Source organism: Pelecanus crispus, chromosome 3, assembly GCF_030463565.1.
Source record: "Pelecanus crispus isolate bPelCri1 chromosome 3, bPelCri1.pri, whole genome shotgun sequence".
NCBI lineage: Eukaryota > Metazoa > Chordata > Aves > Pelecaniformes > Pelecanidae > Pelecanus > Pelecanus crispus.
The window spans coordinates 13915558-13942413 of NC_134645.1; the positions used below are offsets into that span (position 1 = coordinate 13915558).

Here is a 26856-nt window from a genome sequence, read left to right on the forward strand (position 1 = left end):
TCATTTTCTATGTGAAAAGTATTGTCACTAATGCAAACATAGTCCAAATAAAAAGTCATTCCAGATTAAATAATTATTAATGCAAATAAAGCTGTCATTAGACAAACCAGTGGCTTAGCAGTTGTACTCAAAACTCCCATTCTAAATGCAACAGGTTTGATTCTCACCCTGTATTTCCTGTTTGCAGCTGAGTCAACACCATGACTTGTGCACTGTATGACTGACCCATTCTGCTGGGCTCCAAAGCACATTTAAGTTAGGTTCTTGCATGGTGACCATTATCACCCGTTGTCAGAGAACCTCACCAGTAAAGGACTTTTATCCTGAACCACAAAGATGCAAAACAGCATTCCCCATTTCAAAAAGGGAAACAGAGACTTCCTGACATTCAAGAAATCTGTGATTAAGCAGGATCCATGTGAGGTCTCTCCTTCTAGCAGAGCAGCTTAATCACTGTATCATTCTGTCTGCCTGGTCTGCCTTGGCTGCAAAACAGCACAGACAAGAGTGTACAGAAGACAAGATACAGATCAGAAAGTCTAAATTGGCTGAGTTTTTCACTGATGACCTAACAATTTAGATGACATTGCCAACAGTACACCCATCATGGTGTTTATATCCAAAGAACTGATAACCTAAACTACGCCTACTGTAGCTTGAGGGTTTTTACAAAGCTCCCATATAATGTTCTCCTCTGAAGCCAAGGTTTAGAAATCATCACTACTACTTCTTTTGCCAGGAAAGCGTTTCAAAACAATGTTTTAAAGACATCAAAGAACGAATACAACTGACAAATTTCAACATATGACTATGACAAAAACTGCCATTCTTGTTGATGAAATCAGAACACTTTCTAAAATGTAATGACCACACTAAAGCATCAAGGGGCACTCATCAATGGCATTGCAGAAAGCATTAAAAAAAGGTGATTTCCATCGTAATTCGACTAACACCATCCCTAATGACACAGCCTTCCAAGATGCTGAAATGTATTCTTCTCCTATAGAGGAAATGTGATAGAATTTTACTTTGACCCATGATCCATATTAACTGAAGATGAGATACTTTACGCTTCACATACATACTGAAGTGGAGATTATAGAGCTTCTTTTCTTCAATAACTGCCACGCATTACTGTCATAGTATTGTCTAGAGTGGAAGAGCAGTACAGAGGTTTATGGATAATCCATGTCATGATACTTATACCAGTACATGTTCCATGTATTTTGGACATAGAAAGCTACTGTAAAGATTAACGTAAGTTTGAATTTTTCTAACAAGTGTCATACAGCAGGTATGAGAAGTTTTATAATGTGGAATAATTCACTTTGGGAGTAACCCAGCTTCTCAAATATTACTAAATTATTACTTTGTAACACATGCCAAAACTGACTTCTCTTTAGACTCTTATTACTAAAATACACACATTGAACTAGGAAAAATATGTACCACAACATGTGCTTTTATACCCTTCAGTGCTTAACTGAAAAACTGAGTTGTACATTTGTCCATGAAATAATTTAACATATGTCAGCCAAACATATCTGTATCTTTATTTCAATTAAATTAAAAACAATCTGCAAGTATATTTATGCAACGTTCACTATATACACATGATTTATGCAACTGCAAGGCAATTCTATGTATGCTGATTAATCTATTGTTAGTAAAACATGACAAAAGCTATGGAAGTTGACCAGTGAGTGCTCCTTTTCACAAGTGACTGTTTTCATGGCATGACTGAAAAAGAATAGCTACTAGCCATGAAATGGATTATCAGTAAACCTTAAAAGAACATGACATAACCTAGCAGAGATTAACAGTCTTCTAAATGTAGTAGTATATTTACTTCAGATGATAGTGCTCCTTTTTAAAAAAAAATTCGCTGTCATCTTAATGATGTAAGACTTTCATCTGCTCTGTCTAAAGAAAGCAATAATTAGACATTATGCTTCCTGGCAAAAATTTATTTTTGAACTGGCACCATAATATTTCAGAAAATAATAATAAAGTACCTCTTTGGTGAAGCCTAGGTACCCCCTACTACTCACTGTAACAACTTGTAAACAGGACTGCAATACAGTGCTTTGCCTTAATTCTAGCTCAGTTAGGTACCACAGATCTTCCTCACAGTCCTTCTCATAATTTCAGGAAGGTATTTCAAAGCAGGGAGTAAAGCAAAGGAAAATTAAGAAGGATATAAAGTTCCCTGTTTGAGATTTTAAAAAAGTGCATAATGTTTTCATTCCAAAAACTGTGCCACTGCATGGAACTGATGGATACAAGACTGTTTTCCTTCCTGTACTGGACATTATTGATCATTACACAAACACAGTCTCTGCTCATTGGCCAAAGAAGTCTCTCAAGTCTGTTTTCTGGTACAATCAGCTGTCCAATTACTTTAGAACAATGTCCTGCATACTAAAACAAGAATAGCAAGTTAACAGGTTTTTCCACCAGACGTCTGTTTCTGCAATTCCATTTCTGTACACTGCATTTCGAATCTATTGGAGAGTTTTTAGTGTTTGGCATACACATCCCAACTCCTTGGCACCACCGCGTTCAGTGCATCCATTGCCAGCAACAGACGTAGCACCAGGAAAATGCGACTCCCAGCACAAGGGATAGTTCAGGAGGAGTGGGCATTCTCCAGCAACGGTGGTCCGTCACGATGCATTGATGGGTGCGTGTGCTCCCTTTTGTAAGTTTTTGGAGGAAGTTTTGGGATATGTTGAGAAGTGCTTTGTCGTGGAGGAACAGGTGGTCCAGCAACAGAATGGAGGTCCACATCTTGCGGTATCAAAGGTGGTGATGGAAGATGCCTCCGTGCTACATGTGGAGAAGGTGTCTGAGGGGGAGGGGGAGTAAACGGAGACGGACTGTTTGGGAAAAAGGTGTTACCAAGTTCACTTTTTCTCCCCAATGGTGGAGGTTGGAGGTGTAGTGGTGAGCTAGAGAAAACATCTGGAGTTCGCACAGGTTCTCGTGGTGGTAACACAGGAGGGCTTTCAGGGGGGTCAGAGATGCAGGTCCGGTCAGGCACCGAGTACCTTGGTGAATACACTTTAGAGGTTGGTTGCCTAGGAGGGATGGCTGGTGGGCTGTCCAGGTGCGTAGAAGTAATCTGAGGTACACAAACATTTCATTCAATAAAATTTTAGAGTGGCAGTAAAGAACAGGGCCCTGCTGTGAAATGGAAGCAGAGCTCCTGCCCTGCACATTGCTCTTATCCAGTTAAAGAGAAGACACAGCAAGCAGATGCAGAATGAAGATGGGGAGTTAAGGAAGCAAAAGGGAGTGGCGATGCCTGAAAAATATGTTTCTCAGAGTGATGCGGACAGAAAAGACAGACTGGATGTGCAGGGGGAGAGCAGGGGTATATCAATACATGAGTTAACAGCCAAGGATGGAAGGAATGAAGATGCACAAAGGCAAGGCAAAGAATGGTCAAAGCAACAATTCCCATGCTAGTTCCAGGTCTGCTTGCTGAGTAAGTGTGGATATCTTCCACCATCTCCCCAGTAACAAGCACTTGGTGTGGGTAATAACACCAGATATTTCTCCAAGAAAATGAGGAAAAGGGAGAGGTAGATAATGCTGAACAGGGAAAAAGAAAAAATAAACTGCGCTCAGAAGATGGAATTAAGTAGTCAGAAGTATTGAACGGTTCCCAAGCTGCAGACCACAGTGACAGGGCAATTGGTCTCCAACACCCTATCACATATACAATGTTTTCAGTTACATTTTGGTAGGAACATGTGTTAAAACTCTGCTGGCTGACAGCATAGTCACCTGTAGTCTGAAAACAACAACTTGCTGAAGAGCCATGTACAAGCCCTCTTCAAAGACATGCATGCTCTGAAGTAATTTTGAGTGGGATTTTCAAATCCACCCAATTCCATGAAGTCACAAACCAGCTCCCACTGAAATCAAGAGATGTTTGACACTGTCTGCAACAAAGGCTGGATCAGATTCCAAATGCCAGGCAAATGCAAAAGGAAAATGTAGCAATGGCTCAAGCAGGCAGGCAGACAGGACAGGTAATCAAGAAGGGAAAGAAAGCACTGAGCACCACAGCATTAGGGTAAAATACTCTAACGAACCTTTTCAGAGGACTGAGGTGTGTACATCACTTTCCATCACTACTATTCTTCAGTTCTTTACCCCCACTCATACACCCCAAAATGATACTCTGGGACAATTACCACAGACGGAAACATCTGCCTGAAGCCTCAAGTTCTTGCAGGCCCGAGCATAGCGGATCAGTAGACAAGAGACATCTCTAACCCTAAATTTAGGTCCCATCTGTTAATTTTCATTCATTTGGGATCAGGACATAATGAGGCAGAGCTGTGAAGGCTTGAAATATATGGCTGCTTACACTTTCACATGCAGTTCTTCAAAAATACATGTACTATCTTTAAAACTTACTGTTCTATCATACCCTGGCCCTCTGCTCCCAGAAAAAAAATGCCCTTTTTTTCTCCTTACTTACTTTTGATGGAGAGGATTCAGCTGGGGCAGACTCTGGTCGTCTTCGTGGAGGAACTGGAGGGGGGACATGAGCTTCATCTGAATTTTTGGTAAAGTTTATGGATGACACAGAAGCAGATCCTAGTGAATATAGAAAAAAAAAATCCTGATAATGATGAACTTTTGTTTGACTCAGTATATCTCCTTTATTGCTGCCAACAGAGGTGTCACAAATAAAGTAACTGCTCATAAGAAGCAGCATGAATCAATAAGGTGCTAAAGAAAGACAATGAAATGACCCTCTAACTTGCAGCTTCCAGACAAACTGCTTTTCTGAGCTGCAATCTTCTCTGTGGCCATTAGTTCCGGCACATTCTTAAGTAATCCTCGAGACCAAAACCACACCACAAAGCTGTTCTTGTATCACAACAGCACTAAAACAATATCCTGAACCTGCAGTCGATGGGCCAACCCAACAACAAAGAAGTATCTTCTTCTGAAGAGGTATTCCAGAGACCTGGCTTGGACACTCGGCAATGTCACTGCTCTGCTAAGCAACTTCTGCTTTTAGAATCATAGAATTATTTAGGTTGGAAAAGACTTTTAAGATCATCGAGTCCAACCATTAACCTAACATTACCAAGTCCACCATTAAACCAATTAAGGGTAGAGTAATAATTAATTTCATGTTTCCTGGCTTGGTGGCTAGATTATTTTTTAATGAAAACTAGAATAGAATCATTAAGGTTGGAAAGGACCTCTAAGATCATCAGTCCAACCATCAACCCAACACCACCATGCCTACTAAACTATGTCCCAGAGTGCCACATCTACACATTTTCTGAACTCTTCCAGGGATGGTGACTCCACCGCCTCTCTGGGCAGCCTGTTCCAATGCTTGACTACCCTCTTCGTGAAGAAATTTTTCCTAATATCCAATCTAAACCTCCCCTGGCACAGCTTGAGCCCATTTCCTTTCATCCTATCACTAACTACTTGGGAGAAGAGACCAACACCTACCTCACTACAACCTCCTTTCAGGTAGGTAGAGAGCAATAAGGTCTCCCCTCAGCTTCCTCTTCTCCAGACTAAACAACCCCAGTTCCCTCAGCTGTTCCTTATAAGACTTGTTCTCCAGCCCCTTCACCAGCTTCGTTGCCCTTCTCTGAACACGCTCCAGCACCTCAATGTCCTTCTTGTATTGAGGGGCCCAAAACTGGACACAGGATTCGAGGTGCCGCCTCACCAGTGCCGAGTACAGGGGCACGATCACTGCCCTGCTCCTGCTGGCCACACTATTCCTGATGCAAGCCAGGATGCTGTTGGCCTTCTTGGCCACCTGGGCACACTGCCAGCTCATGTTCAGCTAGCTGTCAGCCAACACCCCCAGGTCCTTTTCAGCCAGGCAGCTTTCCAGCCACTCTTCCCCAAGCCTGTAGTGTCGCATGAGATTGATGTGACTGAAGTGCAGGACCCGGCAACTTGGACTTGTTAAACCTCACACAGTTGACCTCAGCCTATTGATCCAGCCTGTCCAGATCCCTCTCTGCAGGGCCTTCCTACCCTCGAGCAGATCGACACTCCCACCCAATTTGGCGTCATCTGCAAACTTACTGAAAGCGCACTCAATCCCCTCATCCAGATCACTGATAAAGATACTAAACATTAGCAAGTCATTTCACCTCCTTGTGGCAACCAGCTGAACACAGGACTAACCTTGTACTTCCTTTGAAAGCCCTCATACACGAAAGGAGGCTATGTCCACTATAAATTACTGAAAGCTCACCATAAAATATGAGTTTTCTTGTATGTTGGTGAAGACAGAAGAAAAATAGGTGTGGATGGGTCCTGATGGCTTTAAAGCAGGATAATACTGATTTTAAGTTCTGCAGGAAAACCATCCATGTGCACTGAAACCAATTTGGAATGGCAGACAGCAGAATAAGGCATCCACAAAACATTCATTGACAGTTTCTCTAAATACACGTAATACTCTCTATGTAACACAGCTACTTCTGTTCAGTTTCTCCCTTTACAATAAAAACTTATTTAAAAAAAAGGAATAAAACACACTGAAAGTTTTGCTGCCACAAGGTGACACAAGCAACTATTTCTATAGTCACTTTAGAAGACTAAACATGATTTCACCTGTTTAAGACCGCAAAATCTAATATGCACATTCTTGGCAGACTATCTACTAGCACCTACTTGCATGAAAAGGACTTGAAGGATCCGAGTCAAACACACTGCAGGCATCTGTAGTACTTGAAGTAGCAGAAGCAGGGGGAGGGGTCAAAGGTGTTCGGGGAGAGTTTGGTGCAGATGCGGTAGTTTCAGTCTCGCTCTCTGGGATGCGGCTGTAACTAATTTTCCTTGGCTCCTGTTGCAGGGGTGTAGGATGTCTCATGGTACCTGGCCTTGGATTAGAGGGACGAACACCTGGGGACTTGAGAGGATAGCTGTATTTTTTGGGCTGAAATGACAAAAAAGATAATATCAAACAAAATCAAAAGGCCGCAAGATCACCTAAATGTAGCTTTGTATTTAGGAAGTTAGAGATCTAAAATGACTTCTGCTATCTACAAAAGACAAATGTAAGCATTTTTTAAAAAAAAAATTTAAAATAAATTGAATACTAACAAATCTTGGTGGAGGCTTGACATTTCGTGGCTCTATCTCTAGTGACTTGTTGAACAGATAATCTGTAAATTCTGTCTCCATGCTGTTTCCCATTGGATTCAGGTTTTCAAAAAATCTCTGAAATACAAGAAGGTAGAAAACTTGTCAGCTAAGCTACTTCTTAGTAGCTTAGTACTGTTTGTTTCTACTGCACAAACGATCCCAACTGTTCCAGAGAGGAGAGAGAATGCTGGAGTCAGAAGTAATGTTAGATTTTTAAGTTATTAGATGTGTTTGTTGCTGTCCCTTTGCTGGGCATTGCTACTGCTATGCTTGGCCTGAAAACCAACTGTGCAAGTACCCTGAATACTTTCTGCAGTGCAGAAACCAGACCAGGTTAGCTCAAACACCTTCAGAAAAAGCTGTATGTAGGCCATCTTTACACTGATGCAGGGAAGATTGCTCTCATAATGCATTCTGTCAAACTCTGAGGAGAACAAATAAGAAAAGAAAAACTTGCAGAATCTCTTAAGATAACCTGTCCTGTGACCCTCTGAAAGCATATAGCTCAAAAGATATTAAAAAAAACCAACCAGAAAAGGAAAACAAACAGAGAGAGGACTGCTTAGAGAACACCACAGACCAAGGAGAACAAATGCCAGGAGAAAGAAAAGTGTGAGCATCATCACCACCAACACATAATTTAAGGGATTGAGAGCAGCCCTGCGGAGAAGGACTTGGGGGTACTGGGGGATGAAAAGCTGGACATGAGCCAACAATGTGCACTTGCAGCCCAGAAAGCCAACCGAATCCTGGGCTGCATCAAAAGCAGCGTGGCCATCAGGTTGAGGGAGGTGATTCTGCCCCTCTGCTCTACTCTGGTGAGACCTCACCTGGAGTACTGTGTCCAGCTCTGGGGCCCTCAGCACAAGAAGGACATGGACCTGTTGGGAGTGGGTCCAGAGGAGGGCCACAAAAATGATCCAAGGGCTGGAGCACCTCTCCTACGAGGACAGGCTGAGAGAGTTGGGGTTGTTCAGCCTGGAGAAGAGAAGGCTGCAGGGAGACCTTATTGCAGCCTTTCAGTACTTAAAGGGGGCCTATACGAAGGATGAGGGGCAATCTTTTTAGCAAGGCCTGTAGCAACAGGCCAAGGGGTAAGGGTTTTAAACTAAAGGAGGACAGATTTAGACTGGATATAAGGAAGAAATTTTTTACAATGAGGGTGGTGAGGCACTGGCACAGGTTGTCCAGAGAGGTAGTAGAGGCCCCATCCCTGGAAACATTCAAGGTCAGGTTGGATGGGGCTCTGAGCAACCTGATCTAGTTAAAGCTGTCCGTGCTCACTGCAGGGGTGTTGGGTTAGATGACCTCTAAAGGTCCCTTCCAACCCAAAGGATTCTATGATGTGTAAACAGTGCTATCAGGTAAACCTGGAAACATAAAGGCAGTGTAACAGAGGAGGAAAAAGACAACTGGGCTCACTGGACAAATAAACGCAACTGAGTGAGTAACAGTGAGAATCTGGTAGTTTCTGTTCCTGTTTAACACCAATCAGTAAGAAGATCTATCTACGAACATCCCAATAACTAGGGGAAAACAAAACAAAACCCACCAAACTGCAGGTGTTGCGCTTTCTGCCCTTTCTTACAGTGAGACCTGAGAGAGATTTTATGACAGACCTTCTGCTTGTCTCCGATTCAGTCTGACTGAACCTATGTGAATTCAGTCTATCCTTATGGTCTATCAGCTGACAGAGTCACCACAAAAGTAGCTCAGTGCATGGACTCCAGAAAATGATACCACTTACCCTGATGTCAAATTCCACTCTTAAACAATATGGCTGGTTCTGGTACTGCTGTATCTCTCCTGTTATTTCAGCTACCTTTCTTCTCTTGCTGAAGTTTATAAGTTCTTTCCCATGTCGCTTTAGAAATTCAGGGTTACCTTCTTCTGTTTTCAAAATGTTAGTTAAGTAAATCCCTAAAGAGCACACAGAAGAGGTTCTTAACATATAGTACAAAACAAGGAGGAAGTCACATGACTGGAATACAAAGAATTCTTGAAGAATTTAATTTGTGCATTCTAACTATTTAGAAGAATTCTCTGTTAGGGTCAATAAGAAAATCGCACCTGATTTTCAAGTAAGGGCAACAATTTAAATATTTTAATGTACCTTTTCCAGAAAGCTACTTTTTTTGCATCAAAATCTCAAAGTCTATGCATCTTTCTATTGTTTAGGAAGCTCACACAGCTGAACACTACTAGCATTTTCCAAGACAAGAGTACACTGAACTCAAGTGCCTTCTCTCAACTGTTCTGCCTCAATTCAGCTCTACTCCATTAGAGACCCAAGCTAAGCTACAAAAAAAATATTTTCAGGTTTTATTTTTCTTTTCCACTCTCCACTCCTGGCTTCATAATTGCATCAAATCATTTGAATATTATAAAGAAAAGAGCACTCTCAAGACCACAGATAATGTATCTGGAACTGTCATTGTGACTCTTCTAAGTATAACTTGAGAGAAATAACTGAAGCTATTAACATGTGATCCTGCTAACCTCTACTCTTCTCCAAAGCAGGACAGAAGGTTTCTTGGTTGATCTTATCTTTCTTTGCAGAGCTCTGGAGTAAATCTCTCCCCAGTCTGTAAAAGGCCTAAAAAGCTATCAACACTATTTTCTTTCAGTTTTGGCCTGAAGCCTATGCTGGACAAGTGTAATGTCCAGAGTTGGAACTAATCTGCAGCAAACATGCAAGTAGCCTGCTAAAGAACAGGGATGCCATGTGCTTAACTTCACAGTTTGCTAAATGTCAGAAATCCCAAGCAATCTACTTGAAAGAAGAACTGTTAAGTCTGATGATAAAAAAAGGCCTTCTTCCCAAACTCTGTTTTTATAGAAATAAGACTTTTTTATAAGAAACTATAAAAATTAAAACTCAAGCTTTATTTCTTGGAATTCTTGATGGGGAATGGGGTCCTTCTTTCTCTACTAGTCAATGGCAATAATATTTCTAACATGTCCACCTTCTATTTAAGGTATTTATGGTCACAACACAGTTCACACCACATTCAAAATAAAAATGAGTAGAGTATATAAATAAGATATTGCAGATATACTTATTTTTACTGCAAATAACATCTGTAATTAACAGTCACTTTAATTTTTCTTTACGTATATGCAATTAATGTCTGGGCATCTGAAATTCAAACCCAACTGTCCTGTTAAAACTGACTTCTCACTATTGTTCATACTCCGTTTAGTGCCCTGGCTCAATACTTTCTAAATGTTTATGCATGATACAGCTCATTCAAACCAAATGTACTTACCAAAAAAAGGCACACAAGGAGGATTAATGGACCTGAGTTTTGCCAAGTATTTCTTATAATGATCCTCACTCAGCTCATAAGCTTCTTCTAAAATCTTCTTCTGGCGACTTGGAATTTGCTAAAAAGAGAGATGAAACGGGTTGTTTGGAAAGACAGGGTAAAGGTGTAGCCCAGCAACAGCATTGAGAGTAATGGTCTCCCACTGATATTTAAGTCAGTGGCCATGAGGACAGTGCCCCACCATCTCAGGATCTTGCTATCTTTTTCTTCCTTTCTTAAGCAAGGATTGATTTCTTGCTTCTGAAACCCAGAAAAAAACCCTCTCTATTATACCCTGATTGCCAGCCGGGTTAGCTCAGTTGGTTAGAGCATGGTGCTAATAACGCCAAGTTCACAGGTTCAATCCCTGCTTACTGCAGGGGGGTTGGGCTCAATGATCTCTCAAGGTCCCTTCCAACCCAAAGCATTCTATGATTCTATGATTAATTTGTTGGGGGATTTACTTTTCTTGTTCCTTCTTTGAAGGATGTGCTTACTGAAAATACAGGCTTTTAGTGTAGCTAAGGTGCACTGCATTACACTTTCATACCAAAAATGGAAAACATTTCACTGTACCTCAAATGTGTGATCCAACCTATACACTGCTGCGGAGTTCATAGCACTGACAATCTCAAGGACACCATTAAAGTTGTTTAGCTCTTGAAAAACTTGCAGGATCTCAATTATCCGGCTCACTACAATTACTCTTTCCTCTAGGTTTTCTGTTTCTACAATGCATCTAAATACAAAAGAACATTCTATTTTGTATTAAAGCGTTGATGAGTTTTCCAAAATCAAATATTAAGTGGTAACACAAACAAATCTGAAAAGTTTATTAAATTACTTGACACAGTTTTGAAAATGTTTAGAGAACAAGCATTTAAAAAATATTCTAAGAATAAAAAGCTGAGACCATTATGGTAAAATTCTCATAGGGACCAGTTGTAGCATCTAAACATGACTTAAAACTGGAATTCTCCCAGAACAGAATTTTTCACAGTATACTTCCGAATAGACTGTAAATGTCCAGAAATGGAGTAGGTGCAGATTCAGGAAAGTCACTTACTTTTCAAACCACAAAGTGAGGTTTGTTGTATGCCTTATCATTTTAAGAAGGTTGGGAGAATTAAGTTCTTTATCTTCCTTTGTCCACACACTTCCAACTAGTTCAGATGGCTGCACAGCTCTAGAAAAGTAGATGTATGTATCAAAAAATGTAATTAAAAGCAGGAAAGAAGATATTATTTTCCCCAAACCTCTTTATTTCCAGTGAATTTGGAATTAATTTTTTAAAGAAATTCGTAAGGTATTGCTTCTCTTCTATAATGTTAGGCTCCCCAAATGACTAAGTGACCTTTATCTCTACACTTCTTTTTTAGTGTGTAAATATTTTTCAGTTTGACTGTTAACCACCTCTGTTCATCTAAATGAAGAATGAAGTCTACATCTCGTTCACCATAATAAAATGTGAGCTTCCAACTCCTGAACAACCTCTCACAGACAGCTGGTGAGATCTGACACGGTCCATAATTTGCTTCACAAACTAGGATACGAAGAAAACTGATTTAATGTTCATACTTCTCAAAGGTTGATCTACTCAGAAAATATCAAGAGAAACCTGCAGCACAATGCAATTAACAGTATGCATCAGTCACATGTACTGCACATTAACTTGGGGAGGATAAGGCAAATACTGTTTCTTAGAATTTTTTTTCTGAAAAAATAGCAATTAATATACAGCATTGGTAAAGTCCCTTGACCTACCGTGGGGCTTCACAGCAGGGGCCCGCAGAAACAATTTCATGCTGGAGAATATTTTGGTTTGTGTCATGTGTTTTTCAATGGAGGAAAGTTACCTGTAAAAATCTGACTCAAGTAAAGTGAGCTGCCGAGCAATTTCTATTGGATGCAAAGTGAGCAAGTCAAAAGTCTCTGTGTGTCCTGGTTTGCTTATATGCCATTCAATCGCCGGAGGTGGGCTCTCAAAAGTAATGTTGTGACTTGGCCCAATAGCTTGTGCCTGCTTTTTCCGGTTGATTATTTTTGTGATAGATTCAACCCATTTCTTCATTGCTTTGCCTAGCACACAGAGAGAAAATTACTATTTAGTTACTCTTAATACTGTTTTTCCAAGGGGTCAGTATAATTTAGAAACCTTTGGATTTAAACCCCAAACCTACTAAACTGAAGCAACCATATATTCTTCAGAAGTGCATAAGTGGTGGTCTCACACAAGCCTCAAAGCATTCAAACATTCCTCAAGAGCCAATACTGAGCACACCAAGTTTTCCCAAGCACAACTCAGAACACCCAAACTAGGCTCCTGCTCCAAATCAGGCATTTTCCTTTTCTGACTTTACAGCGAGTTTATGGGAACTAACCTTCTTTTGGCTAAAATGCACTTCTGTTAACACCCTGAACTTCATACTTTGGGCAAGAGTACATGCTTACCTCAGACAACACAGAAGGGCAAAATAACAAACAGGGAGAAGCTTCTCCTTCTACTGCATTTAGCATCAAAGCTCAGAATAAAACCCAAAGGCCAAATGCCTGTTTAGCCCTACATCATAAGGATTACATGCATAAGATGGCAAGTCATAGAATCACAGAATTGTTTCGGTTGGGAAAGACCTTTAAGATCATCCAGTCCAACCACTAACCTACACTACCAAGTCCACACTAAACCAATCAAGGGTAGACTAAACCACGTCCCAGAGTGCCACATCTACACATTTTCTGAACACCTCCAGGGATGGTGACTCCACTGCCTCTCTGAGCAGCCTGTTCCAATGCTTGACTACCCTTTCTGTGAAGAAATTTTTCCTAATTTCCAGCCTAAACCTCCCCTGGCACAGCTTGAGCCCATTTCCTCTCATCCTATCGCTAACTACGTGGGAGAAGAGACCAACACCTACCTCACTACAACCTCCTTTCAGGTAGTTGTAGAGAGCGGTAAGGTCTCCCCTCAGCCTCCTCTTCTCCAGACTAAACAATCCCAGTTCCCTCAGCCACTCCTCATAAGGCCTCTGCTCCAGCCCCTTCACCAGCTTTGTTGCCCTTCTCTGAACACGCTCCAGCACCTCAATGTCCTTCTTGTATTGAGGGGCCCAAAACTGGACACAGTATTCCAGGTGTGGCCTCACCAGTGCTGAGTACAGGGGGACAATCACCTCCCTGCTCCTGCTGGCCGCACCATTGCTGATACAAGCCAGGATGCTGTTGGCCTTCTTGGCCACCTGGGCACACTGCCAGCTCATGTTCAGCTGGCTGTCAGCCAACACCCCCAGGTCCTTTTCAGCCAGGCAGCTTTCCAGCCACTCTTCCCCAAGCCTGTAGTGTTGCATGGGGTTGTTGTGACCGAACTGCAGGACCCGGCACTTGGCCTTGTTAAACCTCATACAGCTGGCCTCAGCCCATCGGTCCAGCCTGTCCAGATCCCTCTCTGCAGGGCCTTCCTACCCTCGAGCAGATTGACACTCCCACCCAACTTGGTGCCACCTGCAAACTTACTGAGGGTGCACTCAATCCCCTCATCCAGATCATTGATAAAGATATTAAACAAGGCTGGCCCCAAAACAAAGCCCTGGGGAACACCGCTCGTGACCGGCCACCAACTGGACTCAACTCCATTCACCACCACTCTCTGGGCTCGGCCACCCAACCAGTTTTTTACCCAGCGAAGACTATGCCCGTCCAAGCCATGAGCTGCCAGCTTCCCAAGGAGAATATTATGGGAGACTGTGTCAAAGGCTTTGCTAAAGTCCAGGTAAATGATGTCCACAAGTCCACTGAAGATTTACCAGTAATCCACATTAAACTGGCTGGCTCATTCTCTCCCTGTTTTTAATTGCTAAATAACCACTGAATACTTCTCTAACATAGTATTTTCCCCCAAACGGCTCCTGTAGCTGGCTCAGTTTTTCTTACAAGTTAACAGGAAAGCTCTGTACAATCACGACTGGCAGGTGTCCTACAGGTCTAATATGCACTGTGAAATAGCTGGAAAACCCTTGCTTCAGAGAAATACTGGTTTCCACCATCAACTTTTACAAAAATTACTCCTGTGTATAGTTTAAGAGGACAATCAAAGCAATTATTCTGTCTTGATCATTACTCAGTTCTTATCATTCTGCATTATTTCAGTGCCTTTATAACAAACCCAATACTTATTTATCAGGATGTAAATAGCATTCTTTCTTCTGAACAGGGGTCAGACTTTGAATAATAGTGGGTTTTTTTAAAATTAAGGTTTATTTTATGTTCTTTGTGAAGTATTTAATAAGCAGTCATTCCTGTTTTTCTTTATCTGCTCAGTGAAAGGAAAAATGATCCCATTCCATACCTTTGAAAAGGGGTGCTTTATGATAAATGCCAGCACTTAAGAAATCATAAGTACCTCTTACTGTTCCAATGAATTCCTCCAAACGTTGCAGAAGATCAGCATCTCTTTCAAAGTCATAGAAGTGGTGTTCTACCCAGTGTCGACATACATTTAATACTCTGCAAAAGTAAAGGATAAGTAAGCGCTCTACCATACAGTCTATCTTCATGTCTAGCATTTCAAGGCTTTTAGCAGGCGAGGGCTCACAGGAATCTCAGAATCAGCAGACCAAATGCAATTATTCTACTGTCTTCATTCCACCAGCAACAGGCATTTTTCTACTTCAAATTCAAAGAAATCAGAGTAATGTTCATAAAAAGAACATTATCTAAATGTTCTCTGCCTACGTCTTTGTGGCACACTTATGCTGTATAGCCTTGCAGAAACATGAATTAAGAAAATGGTGAGTGTAAGAAACTAATTTGCACACTAATAGTCTAAAACTAAGCACAAGCCTTTCCCAGGGCTTTTTGTGCCACAAATTGAAATTCCTACCAGGTTTTCAAGTAGCGAGGTCAAAATGGCTGACTTCCCACAACACACCCTCTATGAAAGCATCTACAAGAAAGGCTGCTGGTATCACAAAGAGCCACTGCATCCAAAAGATGGTACTTCAAAAAAACTTAAAGGAGGTCAGTTTGGCTAACATTGATGCAATACTCACCGTAACTGTACAGGTTGAATGTACTCTTTCCTAAATCTTTTTAACTCTGCACTAAGAGGCTGGTCTCCATTCTCCATAGCAATACGATCAGCTTCTGTTGGCTCAGGCTCTGGAATTTCAAATCTAGCACAGAAGATGGGTATAAGCACTAGGCTCCTATTGCACTAATCTTGCTCACAGCATGCACAAATAAACATTGATTAAAGATAGCTTGAAATTCAGAATGTTTCCACACGTCAGAATCTTACGTCTTGCTAAGCACATAGGAAGATTTGCTAAATTCAATAACAACACAGATTTCAAAGACAAAACTCTGGGATGCTGGAAGTCACTGGAGCTACTTGAACAATGCTAAAGCTTCTGCATATAACTTGCACATTTTACTCACAGTCCTTGCAATACCTGAATCTGACAACTTTTTTAGAAGTGTTTAGAGTGAATCAAAACCAACTGGAAAACAAGAATCTTACAAACTCTATTCCAAGTAAAAATTAAAAAAAAAATTTGCACTTCGTATGAACAATATTTTTAACAGTAGCATACCTTTCTATTAGCAGACTCAGCAACTCTTGAGGTTTACAGAAGGATCTGTAAGTTGTGAGAAAAGTCCGGACAAAGTTGGGATCTAAGACAAAGAATAATTTTATGCTCATGTCAGCAATTACCTAATTTTTTTTTTTATACTTTAAAATAACTTTAAGTATCCTTTAAAATTAAGGATGCCGACCTATCAACTTACAGAGAAGATGATGTAAACCAAACTTGGTTTGGTAACAATTCAGAACCTCTTAAAATAGCAATACAAAGCAGAGTTTAAAAACAATTTTTAATCTGTTGAAAATTCAAAACTGACTTTTTCTTTCCCTTCTGTCCTGGTTTCGGCTGGGATAGAGTTAATTTTCTTCCTAGTAGCAGGCATAGTGCTGTGTTTTGGATTTAGTAGGAGAAGAATGTTGATAACACACTGATGTTTTTAGTTGTTGCTGAGTACTGCTTATGCTAGTCAAGAACTTTTCAGCTTCCCATGCTCTGCCAGGCGCACAAGAAACTGGGAGGGGGCACAGCCAAAATAGTTGATCCAAACTGACTAAAGGGCTATTCCATACCATATGACGTCATGCTCAGTATATAAACTGGGGGGGGGGGGTTGGCCAGGGAGCTGCGATCGCTGCTTGGGAACCGTCTGGGTAGCGGTCAGCGGGTGGTGAGCAATTGCATTGTGCATCACTTGCTTTGTATATCATTATTATTATTACCATTATTATACTGTTACTATTAGCATTACTATTTTACTTTATTTCAATTATTAAACTGTTCTTATCTCAACCCAGGAGTGTTTCTCACTCTTACTCCTCTGATTCTCTCCCCCATCCCATTGGGGTAGGGGGAGTGAGCGAGTGGCTGCGTGGTGCTTAGTTGCTGGCTGGGGCTAAACCACGACACCTTCACTTATTAAGAGACTGGATTCCTTTTCAACAACTTTGAAAATAATAAATAGATTATTTTATTTACGAGCCATCTAGTAAACAGCTTTGGTTTTGACAATGACCAGGACAAGGACAAGATAACTCAAAAGACAAAGCAAATAACTTCACATTGGATAGAAACGGCCTCTTCAAGGGGAGAATGTTTTCCCTAAACTGGTACAACTGATAACCAGTTGTGGTTAAGGCAGGCTACATATTTTTTCAGCTACCTGACAGCGATACTGAGAGGTTATATTTATTTCACTTCAAGAAAATTAAGAGATTTCATTTAAATTGACTAATTACATATCAGTTCATTTAAAATATTCAAATGCATTTTAAAAACAAGCAAGTATTCAAAACAGAAAACCAAAGCATCTGCCTTAAATGCAGTGACAGCATACTGGCACTGCACAGAGCTGACTAGAAACAAGGTTAACATTGTTATCACTGAACAAAATTAATGAGCGGGTTGCAATGGCTGTCCATATTAAATCCATGTACTGATTTTAAAAACAAACCCGAATTGGCAATTTTTCTAACACAGAGTGGCTGAACATAAGTGCACATGACTTGAAGCAGTAGTTCCTCCTATAGGCTGTAATGAAGAAAAAAACCCGCCTGCATTATTTGACCTAACACTATATTAAGCCATTAGACTTCTTTCCTGGAATATGGATTTTTAAGAGCTTTTTTAAAATTCTCCTTAACTATTTACCAACATCTTGTCCATTTGAATGAACATTCTACCTTTTTTAGATCCTACTAAGTTCTTCATTTTGGCAACAGTCCACTGTAATGTGTCGCACAGATTAACCATGTATTGTGTAACACAGCGTTTCCTCGCATTTCTGTTGTATGCTAATTCCCATATCTTAAACAATTGGCTACTCTGCTTTTCCATCTCTATGTCCTTCATGACTCCATTTTTCTCATCATAACGCATCTCCCACCTCTCCTTGAAATGGTACAGTCTACAACCCTTTTCAAAAGCAAAACTCCAAATCCTTTCGCAAAGAATGTCATCCCTGTCCCCATCTTCCTCGTTATGAAAATACACAATTTACATCATCCTAAAAAACAAGTATAGAAGTAAGCACAGTAGCTTATGTTTTCACAGCTTGCATTCTGTACACAGCATCCACCCTAAACAGATTTTGCCTACATGAAAAACAAAGCCTCCATAGCAATTAACATCTCAGATCGCTGCAAGCTCCGAGTCATAGCTATTGTTATTTACAGGTAGGGTCAGTGTTTAAATCCACAATACATATTGAATTTAAAATAAAGTAGATCAGAAAATCAAATCTAACCTTGTTATCTTACTAGCAAAATCTGTAACCCAAAATAGTGTACAATATATGAGCAGGCGTTAAAAAAATACAGACAACACTAGTTAGTCAGGATGTCTGCTCATGTGATAATTCTCTCTTCAATACAGCCAATTTGAAAGCTAAAAAAGAACAATAACTTGTTCTACAAGGATTTATAAATAATCACCCTTGAATTCCTTAAGAAAGGAAACGGACACTATGATGACGCACAAGCACTCTTAACATATCAAAGCTTTAAAAATAGAAGAGCACTGCCCTATAGATAAAAAAAAATTGCCACAACTTTCAAATCTTGGTACCACCTAACCCAGCTGCTTTTAAAAAAGAATCAGGCAAAGGAGGAGACAATGAACACAGAAACACATTAAAACTCGTAAAACTCACCAGAATATGCAAATAGGGTCAGAACCTGATTTTCTAATCAAAGGGCAGTTTCTCTCATGTAAAAATATATGGAAAGCTGCTTTTGCAGAGGAGATTTCTCCCTGTTTTACTGCTCCACTGCAGGATGGTTTGGACAGTCTGCTGCACCTTGCGGCCAGGTGGCCGTCAGGGCTGTCTCCCTGTCCCAGCTCTCACAGTGGCTGGATGCCTCCTACCCCCAGCAGAACTGCTTTGTTAGAGCTATGCTACTGGGCTGTCCCTGTTCCACAGCAAAACAGAAAAATATTTCAGCTCAGAAGTTGGTTTGTGCACTGTCAGGGAGGCGAGGGAAGAAAAATAAAAGGTCTAATACCCATGTCTACAAATGAAATGGACTGTGCAGATCTTCACAGGCAACAAAAAAATGGAGACCTGATTTGATTATTGTCTGAAGACAGCCCATATATTCAATATGCAACTAACTAAACTGCTCTTCAGCTACCTGCAACAAATTGGGACCACCTCTGCAATTATATCTGTAATTATTCTTTATGGCATTTGACCTACAAAGATAAAAACCTAGAGAAGAGTCACAGCTACAGTAAATACTGTCTTTAGACTGTCAGATCAAGGGCTGCCATTACCAGTCACACTGTATTTGATAAAAGCTGCCTCAGAAAAGTAAGGGCTTGCTGTTCCGGCATATGACTATAAAGTCAATAAACTATTTTAAGATTACAATTGCGCATATACAATCCTACGTGGAGCAAGAAAAGCATTTCTACAGTGTGTAGCTGTTTGGCTAAATATCACCAGAGTACTTGTCTTCCCATGCCTCCACACAAAACAGAAGCCTTGAACTCAGCTGATATGTGTACAAAAGAAGAGCTAAAGGGTTACTATGGAAAGTTGTTGCCCTGCTCACTGCATCTCATAAAATGCAACAAAACACTGAATGATTTACATAGTAAATGGACCTTGTTTCCTGTACAACAGAGCATTTTTGGTTGAGTCACTATTTCTCTATTTCTTTGTTCCCCTGGAAAAGACAGCACAGAATGGTTAGAACAATGACATTTTTCCTCATACAAAACCAATTATAAAACAGAAGGTACAGAATGAAAGATAAGGGTGTTGAGAAATGACGTGCAACCTAGCAACTCAGCATCAGGTCCACGTATGTTGTTGCATTAAGATCTTTAAGGCTACAAAGACAGGCTAAATACATCACAAGACAACCATTTTTATTCTTTTGGTCAAATTCAGCCTATCTCACAGTACCTATGTCCTAGTCATAGTTTTGTATGTTTTGTCATACAATAGTTTGGTCAACACCACACATACCTACAATGTTAGGCTTCAAGCAACCTACTTACAGCTTTATTAAATAGGGACTGTTACAAGCAGGGTTTTAAATGACTGCAGACGAAGGTGCATCTAATCAATCTGAATTCTTCCTTGATGTGCTATGTGCTAGAAAGGCCAAAGAGACATGCAGATGCAAAAAAAACCAATACAAGAGACATATCTCAACAAATTTCAACAAGCCACGTGTTCCTTAAAAACACGCGTTTCTGTTTTATGGAACTGGAGAATGTAGTTTGTGGCTCCCTGGACAGAGATGACGCATGGAGAGCACTGCTAGCACCTGGAGCAATGCCAAGGCTATGGCACCAAAGTCCCAGCGTGTATGGAACGTGCAATTCTCAGTGGTGCACAAGTTAGCCAAAGCAAAGCAAATGTTCACAAGGGCACTAATGAGATACTATTTTTGCCAACTCTCTGCCAAATACAATGCTAGCTTTAAAAAAAAAAAAGTTTCTTACTTTCTCTAAGGCTGAATTGTTTTATTTTAACTTCCAAAACCATAAAATTAAGTCATAAATCATGCCTGTAAAATTCGAAGCCAAGAGCTAAAAGTTTATAAAGGTACAGAGAACGAAGACAGGCACAAAACTGCTCTGGTAAAAACTGCCAGCACGATATTGCATTTGGGTTTCTAATAAATGTTTGGAAAGCTCAACTGAAGGAAATGTGGAGAAGAGCAATAAAAGTAACGGAGTAAACAGATGTATTTACAAGCATTTTAAAAATAAATAAATGTACTAAACTACACTAATTCTGCTTACTCCCCACTTCTTCCAAACAAATATTCCTGGTCTATGCAGGGTATCTAGGACTGAGCTGCAGAAGAACAATTTAGGATAATCAGAGCATGAAGAGTAAAAAGAAATAAAGGAGAAAAAAAAAAAAGACTCTACAGTTGAATATGAGAAGCACTAGTATCAAGATGCATGAAATTTTAGAGTAACTGACATACAGGTAGAACAAAAAAACCCCCCAAAATCCAACCCCAAAACCCAAGCCCATGCTTTTCAGCACAGCTTATGAAAATCCTGGAAAATTATCAAGAAAAACTCCACACAGTGAGGTTGGACTGGATGATCATATAAATGCCTTCGATGTATCTTCAACACAAACAGAAACCTGAAGTCAAAAGTCATTAAATCAAATCCCCATTGAAATTCTGATTAAGGCAAAGTTCTGAGGCCAAATTATTCTAGCAAGCTGGTATTTGGTCTTTTCATTACACACCAGCATGGACAGAGGTAATAGTTGATAAGAGTACAACCCTTAACTGAAAACACCGGGCCCATAATTCTCTCCCACAATGCTGGCAGCTTCATGTGCCACCCAGCTTTAGAAGTCTCAAGGGAAGGCAATTCTTGTAGCCTGGGGCATACAGGAAAAAGTATTGTCTAGCACTCAATTCCTGCAGGTCTCCATCCCCCCATCCCTTGCATGAGAATAACCTTATGCACATGCATAACCCACCACGTTCAGCCAAACAGGATTCATATTTTAACTGCTACAGCCACAGAGGTGCATATGTAGATCTCAAAATCTTAACTCAAAAAGCATGTTGGAGCATATGCACTGCAAAGCATATTCGCTTTCTACACACTTTATGTATTTTGCTGCATGTATTTAACACAGAAAGAAAAGCATAAACTAGTCACCACCTTGAGTTTTGGCTATATAAATGAAGTGCCTCACCTGCATACATGTGGTAAGTCAGCCTCTCGATGAGCTTGACAACAGTTCCTGCCTTGATGATGGGGATTCCAGATTTGGGCTGCATGTTTTCTTCAAACACAATATTCTCTTCAGAGTCAGGTTCTGCAAATCTATAAAGCTCAGGATTTGGAAATCTCATCTGCTCCTCTTTTTCCTCCTGCAACATTGTTACATCCAACATCCTTTCCAGCGTGCTTCTATATTGCAAAGATATCAATGCTGCCATCCAGTTGTTTTTCTCTTCAGCTGATTTAGCAGCAAAAATAACACTGTTCTCATCTTTTAAGATGATTTCAAAAGCATGTCTGTACTCATTAGTGTCGTCTTTATCATTGATTTGTACCTTTCGCATGAAGAACTTTTCTTTTAGACGATATTCTGCATTGCTAGCACCAGGAAGTCTTGGCTGGCCGTGATTTGACTTACAGCAAATCATCAAGCCATCAAATAGAAATATGTGTCTCTCATGCTTTGCTCCTACACGCGTGAGTGTTCCTTCCATGATGAACTCGTTACAGCATTGTCCAATGTCCTTACCCTCCCAACCATCAATATTTTTCTGGATTTCATTCATTTTCTTAATTGCTAGCTGTTTCCCCTTCATCTGCTGAGTATAGAATCGGCATGCAGATTCACTTCAGTGAAGGATGGGAGAAAGGCAGCCTATTAGTATACGTGTATTTAAAAATCACAACCACCACTAACAGCAAAAACCCAAGATCATCTGAGTGGTGAGAATTCCACTGAGAATGCAATTTCAGCACTCAATATCAGCACCATTGCAAGCCTTTACTAATGTTTCTTTTAAGTACCTCATCTGACAAATTTTCTACTTATTTTCTATGCAAAAAAATGTTTTACCTAAACACAGGCAACCAGAAGTAGGCAAGCCATTGGTGCTTCTTAGCCTAACAAACCACTCATTCCCATAGCCGACAAACAATTTTAGACTGCATTAATTTGAAAGAAGCACCTTCAGGGGAAAAAGCTGTTAAATGCATTCGTGTCCAAGCCTAAAGATTACACTTTGCAGCACAGAAGTTGGTCGACAAAGAAAATATTGAAACAATTTTAAGAGGAAAAGAGAAAGTTTTAACATGTTTAAATAACTGCACAAATATTAGCATTAAATCACATAGCAGATAGTATACTCCAAGAACTTGCTACAAACAGTGCAACTAAGTACTAGTTATCTATGCATGTATTTCTATTATCCAGTGGTAATTTTAACTAGCCATTGCAGAAAAAACTCTTCAGATAAAGTAGTTTCAAATTCAAGAACATTCCCTTCTAATCACACAGAAATATATTTTTACAGTATTTTTAGGTGGATATTTATTATCTGAGCATAATTAAGCCACAAATGCCATAGCTTTCTACTTACCAGTGAGTTCTCAGAACGTCTCAACTACCAGTATGCAAGGACACATAGAAACTAGAACAGTTTTAAAACAATAACAAGTTATCTTGGCTTTGATGTCACTTCCTCTGAAAAAGCAGGCTTGTCACAAACTATTTTGTCCATTGTTTACTAAAAGAGGAAACGGAGCCCTGGATTTATAGCAAAGCATTGAGAGCAGAAAGCAGGAAAAATGGAAACATGTTTACCTAAGCCTTCGTTTTGCAAGACTTTTGGAGCATATCCGTTCCATGCTGCTTTGAAGATTTAGGAGGGCAGTTATTGCTTGCTTTAAGCACTCTTTATCCTCTTCATCCTCGCTTTTTTCTTCCAATTGCTGTGAACATTGAAAGTCAAATACAAAAAGTGTTACAAGCATTTCGGTATGTGCAAATCCAGAAGTTTGACCTAGGACGAAGAAATTCAACCATCTGCTGATTTTGCACACTCCTGCTTGTTACTAAAGTTAATGAAATAACCAGGTGCATTACTGACACAGGCGAGAGACATCTGTCTGCTAAGAGCTTAATCTCAGTAAAATGAGATCAGCAGTCACCAGTCCCCCAGATAGAGACACACTGAGGCACACATTATTTAGCTCAAAACTAGTTTGATTTACCTTACATCTCCAAAAAAAAGAACCCATCAGAGGCATTAAACCTTAAGAGGAACAAGTGAGAAAGGAGATCACCATACATACCATTCTACAGCACAAGACCAAATCTGTGGGATGTCTATCTTTCTAACATGTATAAACACTCCTGGAACAGGCAAGCTGGACTGAAAGCTAAGCAAAACTCCTTCATCACATTTATAAACAGAAGATTACATGGGCTCTCACCTCACTAACAACAGTCTAATCAATAATTCAGGTTGGGAGGGACCTTGGAGATTCTCTTATCCAACCTCCAGCTCAACTGCAGAGCCAACATAGATCAGGTTGCCTAGGGCCATACTGAGTTTTGAATTGCTCTCAGGATGGAGAGGCCACAACCTTTCTGGACAATCTGTTCCAATGTCTGAAATCCCTCACAGTGAAATTTTTTTTTCCTAATAGGTTATCAGGATTTCCCTTATTGACTTTTCATAGCAGAGTATGTGGAAGCACTATGCAGCTGTGAGAAGTATTTCTCTGTCTTACCCACCCCATCACACAAAGACTGCAGTAAGGTTTACCCTCCTCCTTAGCCTCCTTTTCTCCAGAATGAATAAGCCCACTCCCCCAGCTTCTCCTTCATCACATGCTCCATTCTCATGTCATCTTCACAAGCCCTTCCAGTGGGCTTGTTTCAGTACACCAATGTCAACAGGAAGCCCAAGCTGGACACAGTTCTCCCAATGCAACCTTGCCAGTACTGAACAGGTAGGCACTGCCACTTCCCTTGACCTGATGGCTACAGTCTTGCTAATACAGCAATACAGGCCCTTCTTGCTGTTAAGGGTGTTCTGCTGGCTTGTGTTCAGCTTATTACCCACCAGGACCCACAACTGATTTTTTTTTTTTCCATGCAAAAACACAACAGGGAAAAACAATAACCAGAGGGATGGTGGGGAGAAGTAAACATCCTTCCTCCATGGAGGGGTTGCTTGGCTGTTTGTCAGAAAACACAGGGGCATCTAACCATGGCCAGCTTGTAAAACCAGGGTACAAAAGTCCCTATCTGAGTACACAGCTACATATGCAATGCCTTCATATACTAACTCAACTTTTGTTAAAGAACAAAAAAAAAAAAAAAATAAAGTTATAAACTAAAACTGGACAAGAAGGGTTAATACTAGTATTTTGTGCCTATCACTGTGACAGATAAGTTTTATGAAACAAATCTGCCATGTTTTTATCCTAAGATGTTTAAGATTTTTGTCTTAAATCTTCATTTAAGCATTAAAATGTTTCACATCAGTCAGTGAAAAAATGGTTGACTACAGCTGTGGCTTAGACATAAAACTGAGATAACAATTATTTACAGGATTATTAAGAGACAAGTGTTTCAGACTATTACGCACCCAAGAACTGGCTCCACACAATTTAAAGGTTTGTTTTGACAGAGGTGGTAAAAAGTGAAGCAACAGGCTGCTATGGACCAGAATAACAGACACTCTTGGAAACAGTACGATCACACTCTTTGCTTCCAGTGTGAAATGTAAGTATTGTCCTCCAAAATCCAACTGAATACAACATATTCCTGTTTGACATTTGAATGGGTCATAGAATAGCATTAATTTTTTCCGTGACCAGGGTTAATCATTCAGTGCAATAGCTGTCAATGCCAAAGACTACTTTATTTGTGTTTTCAGCCATAAGGATGACCACAAGGTTTATTTGAAGCAGCTCTGGTTCATTTGGCATAATCTGTCATACTGTTGACCTAAGCGGCATTGGGATGACTGCTGACTTATGTGACAACCACTGAAATAGGGCTGCCAATGCACCACAACAAGCATTATTTCCCAAAAGGTCTCAGGGAGAATACATCACTCCAAGAAGGAACAGAGTACCCTTGTCATATTCCTCTGCTCTCTAGATTTAACACAGAGGTATCGTCTTCCCTTTGCTTCAGTTGTGCACATCATCCAGGTTTAGAGAGGACTTCAGACAAATGAGGCAAGTGCAGCACCAGTGGCAGAAGTCCTGAAAGCAAGCTAAGAAAAACATGTAACTACCTCCAAGATTTTGCATCTTTCCTGCACAAGAGTTCAAAGGAGCCTCTTTTCCTTGCATGCTGCCTCTTTGCCAACTTCCATCAAAAGAGTTTGGCTGGATTTCCTATCATCTCTGGGTAGCCACCCTTCAACAATGGACAAGATTCTTTTAGCCTAGTCTCCTTGAAAACAAGCCTTATTAGATCCTACAATATTCCACCATTTGCTTGTAAGTGTACCACAGGAGACAGGGTAAGGAGCAAAAGGCATGTAAAACACAGTACAAAAATAAATGAAAATTAGGTTCAACATGCAATAAAGCTTATGAAATTATTTCCTTATTTTTAATACTGTCTATGTAACATAAATGCTCCAGTCAAACTAACACAGATGCATGGTACCTAGCATAAGGCAGAACAAAAATGGCCCATACCCCAAAAGAAAAAAGTTTTTGAAATTTGGAAAAACCTCAGAAGAAACCCACGCAAACGTAGGCTAACGTGTATAAGGGGAGCATTAAACCAAACAAACAGAAAAATAAACCCCTATAAAGTAATCAGGAATTTTCTCAATGTAGCACCTTATCAACTCAAATAGCTGGAAAAAAAATGGCTCCCTGTACATCCTCTTCAGAAACATACTGGTACAGGTTAACATTCATTACTACAAAGTGTTCTGCTCCTGTGTTGAGTTTATAAAATGTTTTTTACAGCAATTTCTCTCCAGTTGCAAAAATTTTGGTATTCATCACAGAAAAGTCCATGTCCAAAAGCAAAACACGTTTGTATACAGTTTTGTTAAGACTAACATTTCCCCATCAGGATCCACTGGAAGTAACCCATATTTCCAACTGTATATACAAACTAAATCAAAGTCCAGTGAGACTAATTACGCTCCAGGTTTAGCATTCAGAAAGTAGTGTGCAGAAGTATGCAGCATCTTAAGCATAAGACCAACACAAATGGCAAATCAGACAGACACTTCTCTGCACATAGAAAAGGAATTTGAAAGTTTATATTCTAGCATTGTATAATTACCACAAACTGCTATCAAAAACAGTCTTAGTCA

At 40.2% G+C, this 26856-nt stretch overlaps 1 protein-coding gene across 4 annotated transcripts in view; it reads right to left on the reverse strand.

The window, feature by feature from the left end:
- Nucleotides 1-777: 777 nt before the first annotated feature.
- The window catches only part of SOS1 (SOS Ras/Rac guanine nucleotide exchange factor 1), a 56737-nt gene continuing 30658 nt past the window's right edge, over nt 778-26856 (reverse strand). For 3 of the 4 annotated variants that reach the window (XM_075708363.1, XM_075708364.1, XM_075708365.1), the window contains 14 exons: nt 23358-23485; nt 21729-22384; nt 16052-16133; nt 15509-15631; nt 14860-14963; nt 12320-12542; nt 11530-11649; nt 11040-11202; nt 10425-10542; nt 8903-9075; nt 7114-7230; nt 6682-6946; nt 4496-4614; nt 778-3124 (listed from right to left, as the gene is read on the reverse strand). In XM_075708363.1, coding sequence (XP_075564478.1) covers nt 2630-3124; nt 4496-4614; nt 6682-6946; nt 7114-7230; nt 8903-9075; nt 10425-10542; nt 11040-11202; nt 11530-11649; nt 12320-12542; nt 14860-14963; nt 15509-15631; nt 16052-16133; nt 21729-22384; nt 23358-23485 — 2886 coding nt within the window. In that variant the 3' untranslated portion in view covers nt 778-2629. The remainder of the gene's footprint in view (nt 3125-4495; nt 4615-6681; nt 6947-7113; nt 7231-8902; nt 9076-10424; nt 10543-11039; nt 11203-11529; nt 11650-12319; nt 12543-14859; nt 14964-15508; nt 15632-16051; nt 16134-21728; nt 22385-23357; nt 23486-26856) is intronic. The other variant, XM_075708366.1, reaches the window with a different exon arrangement.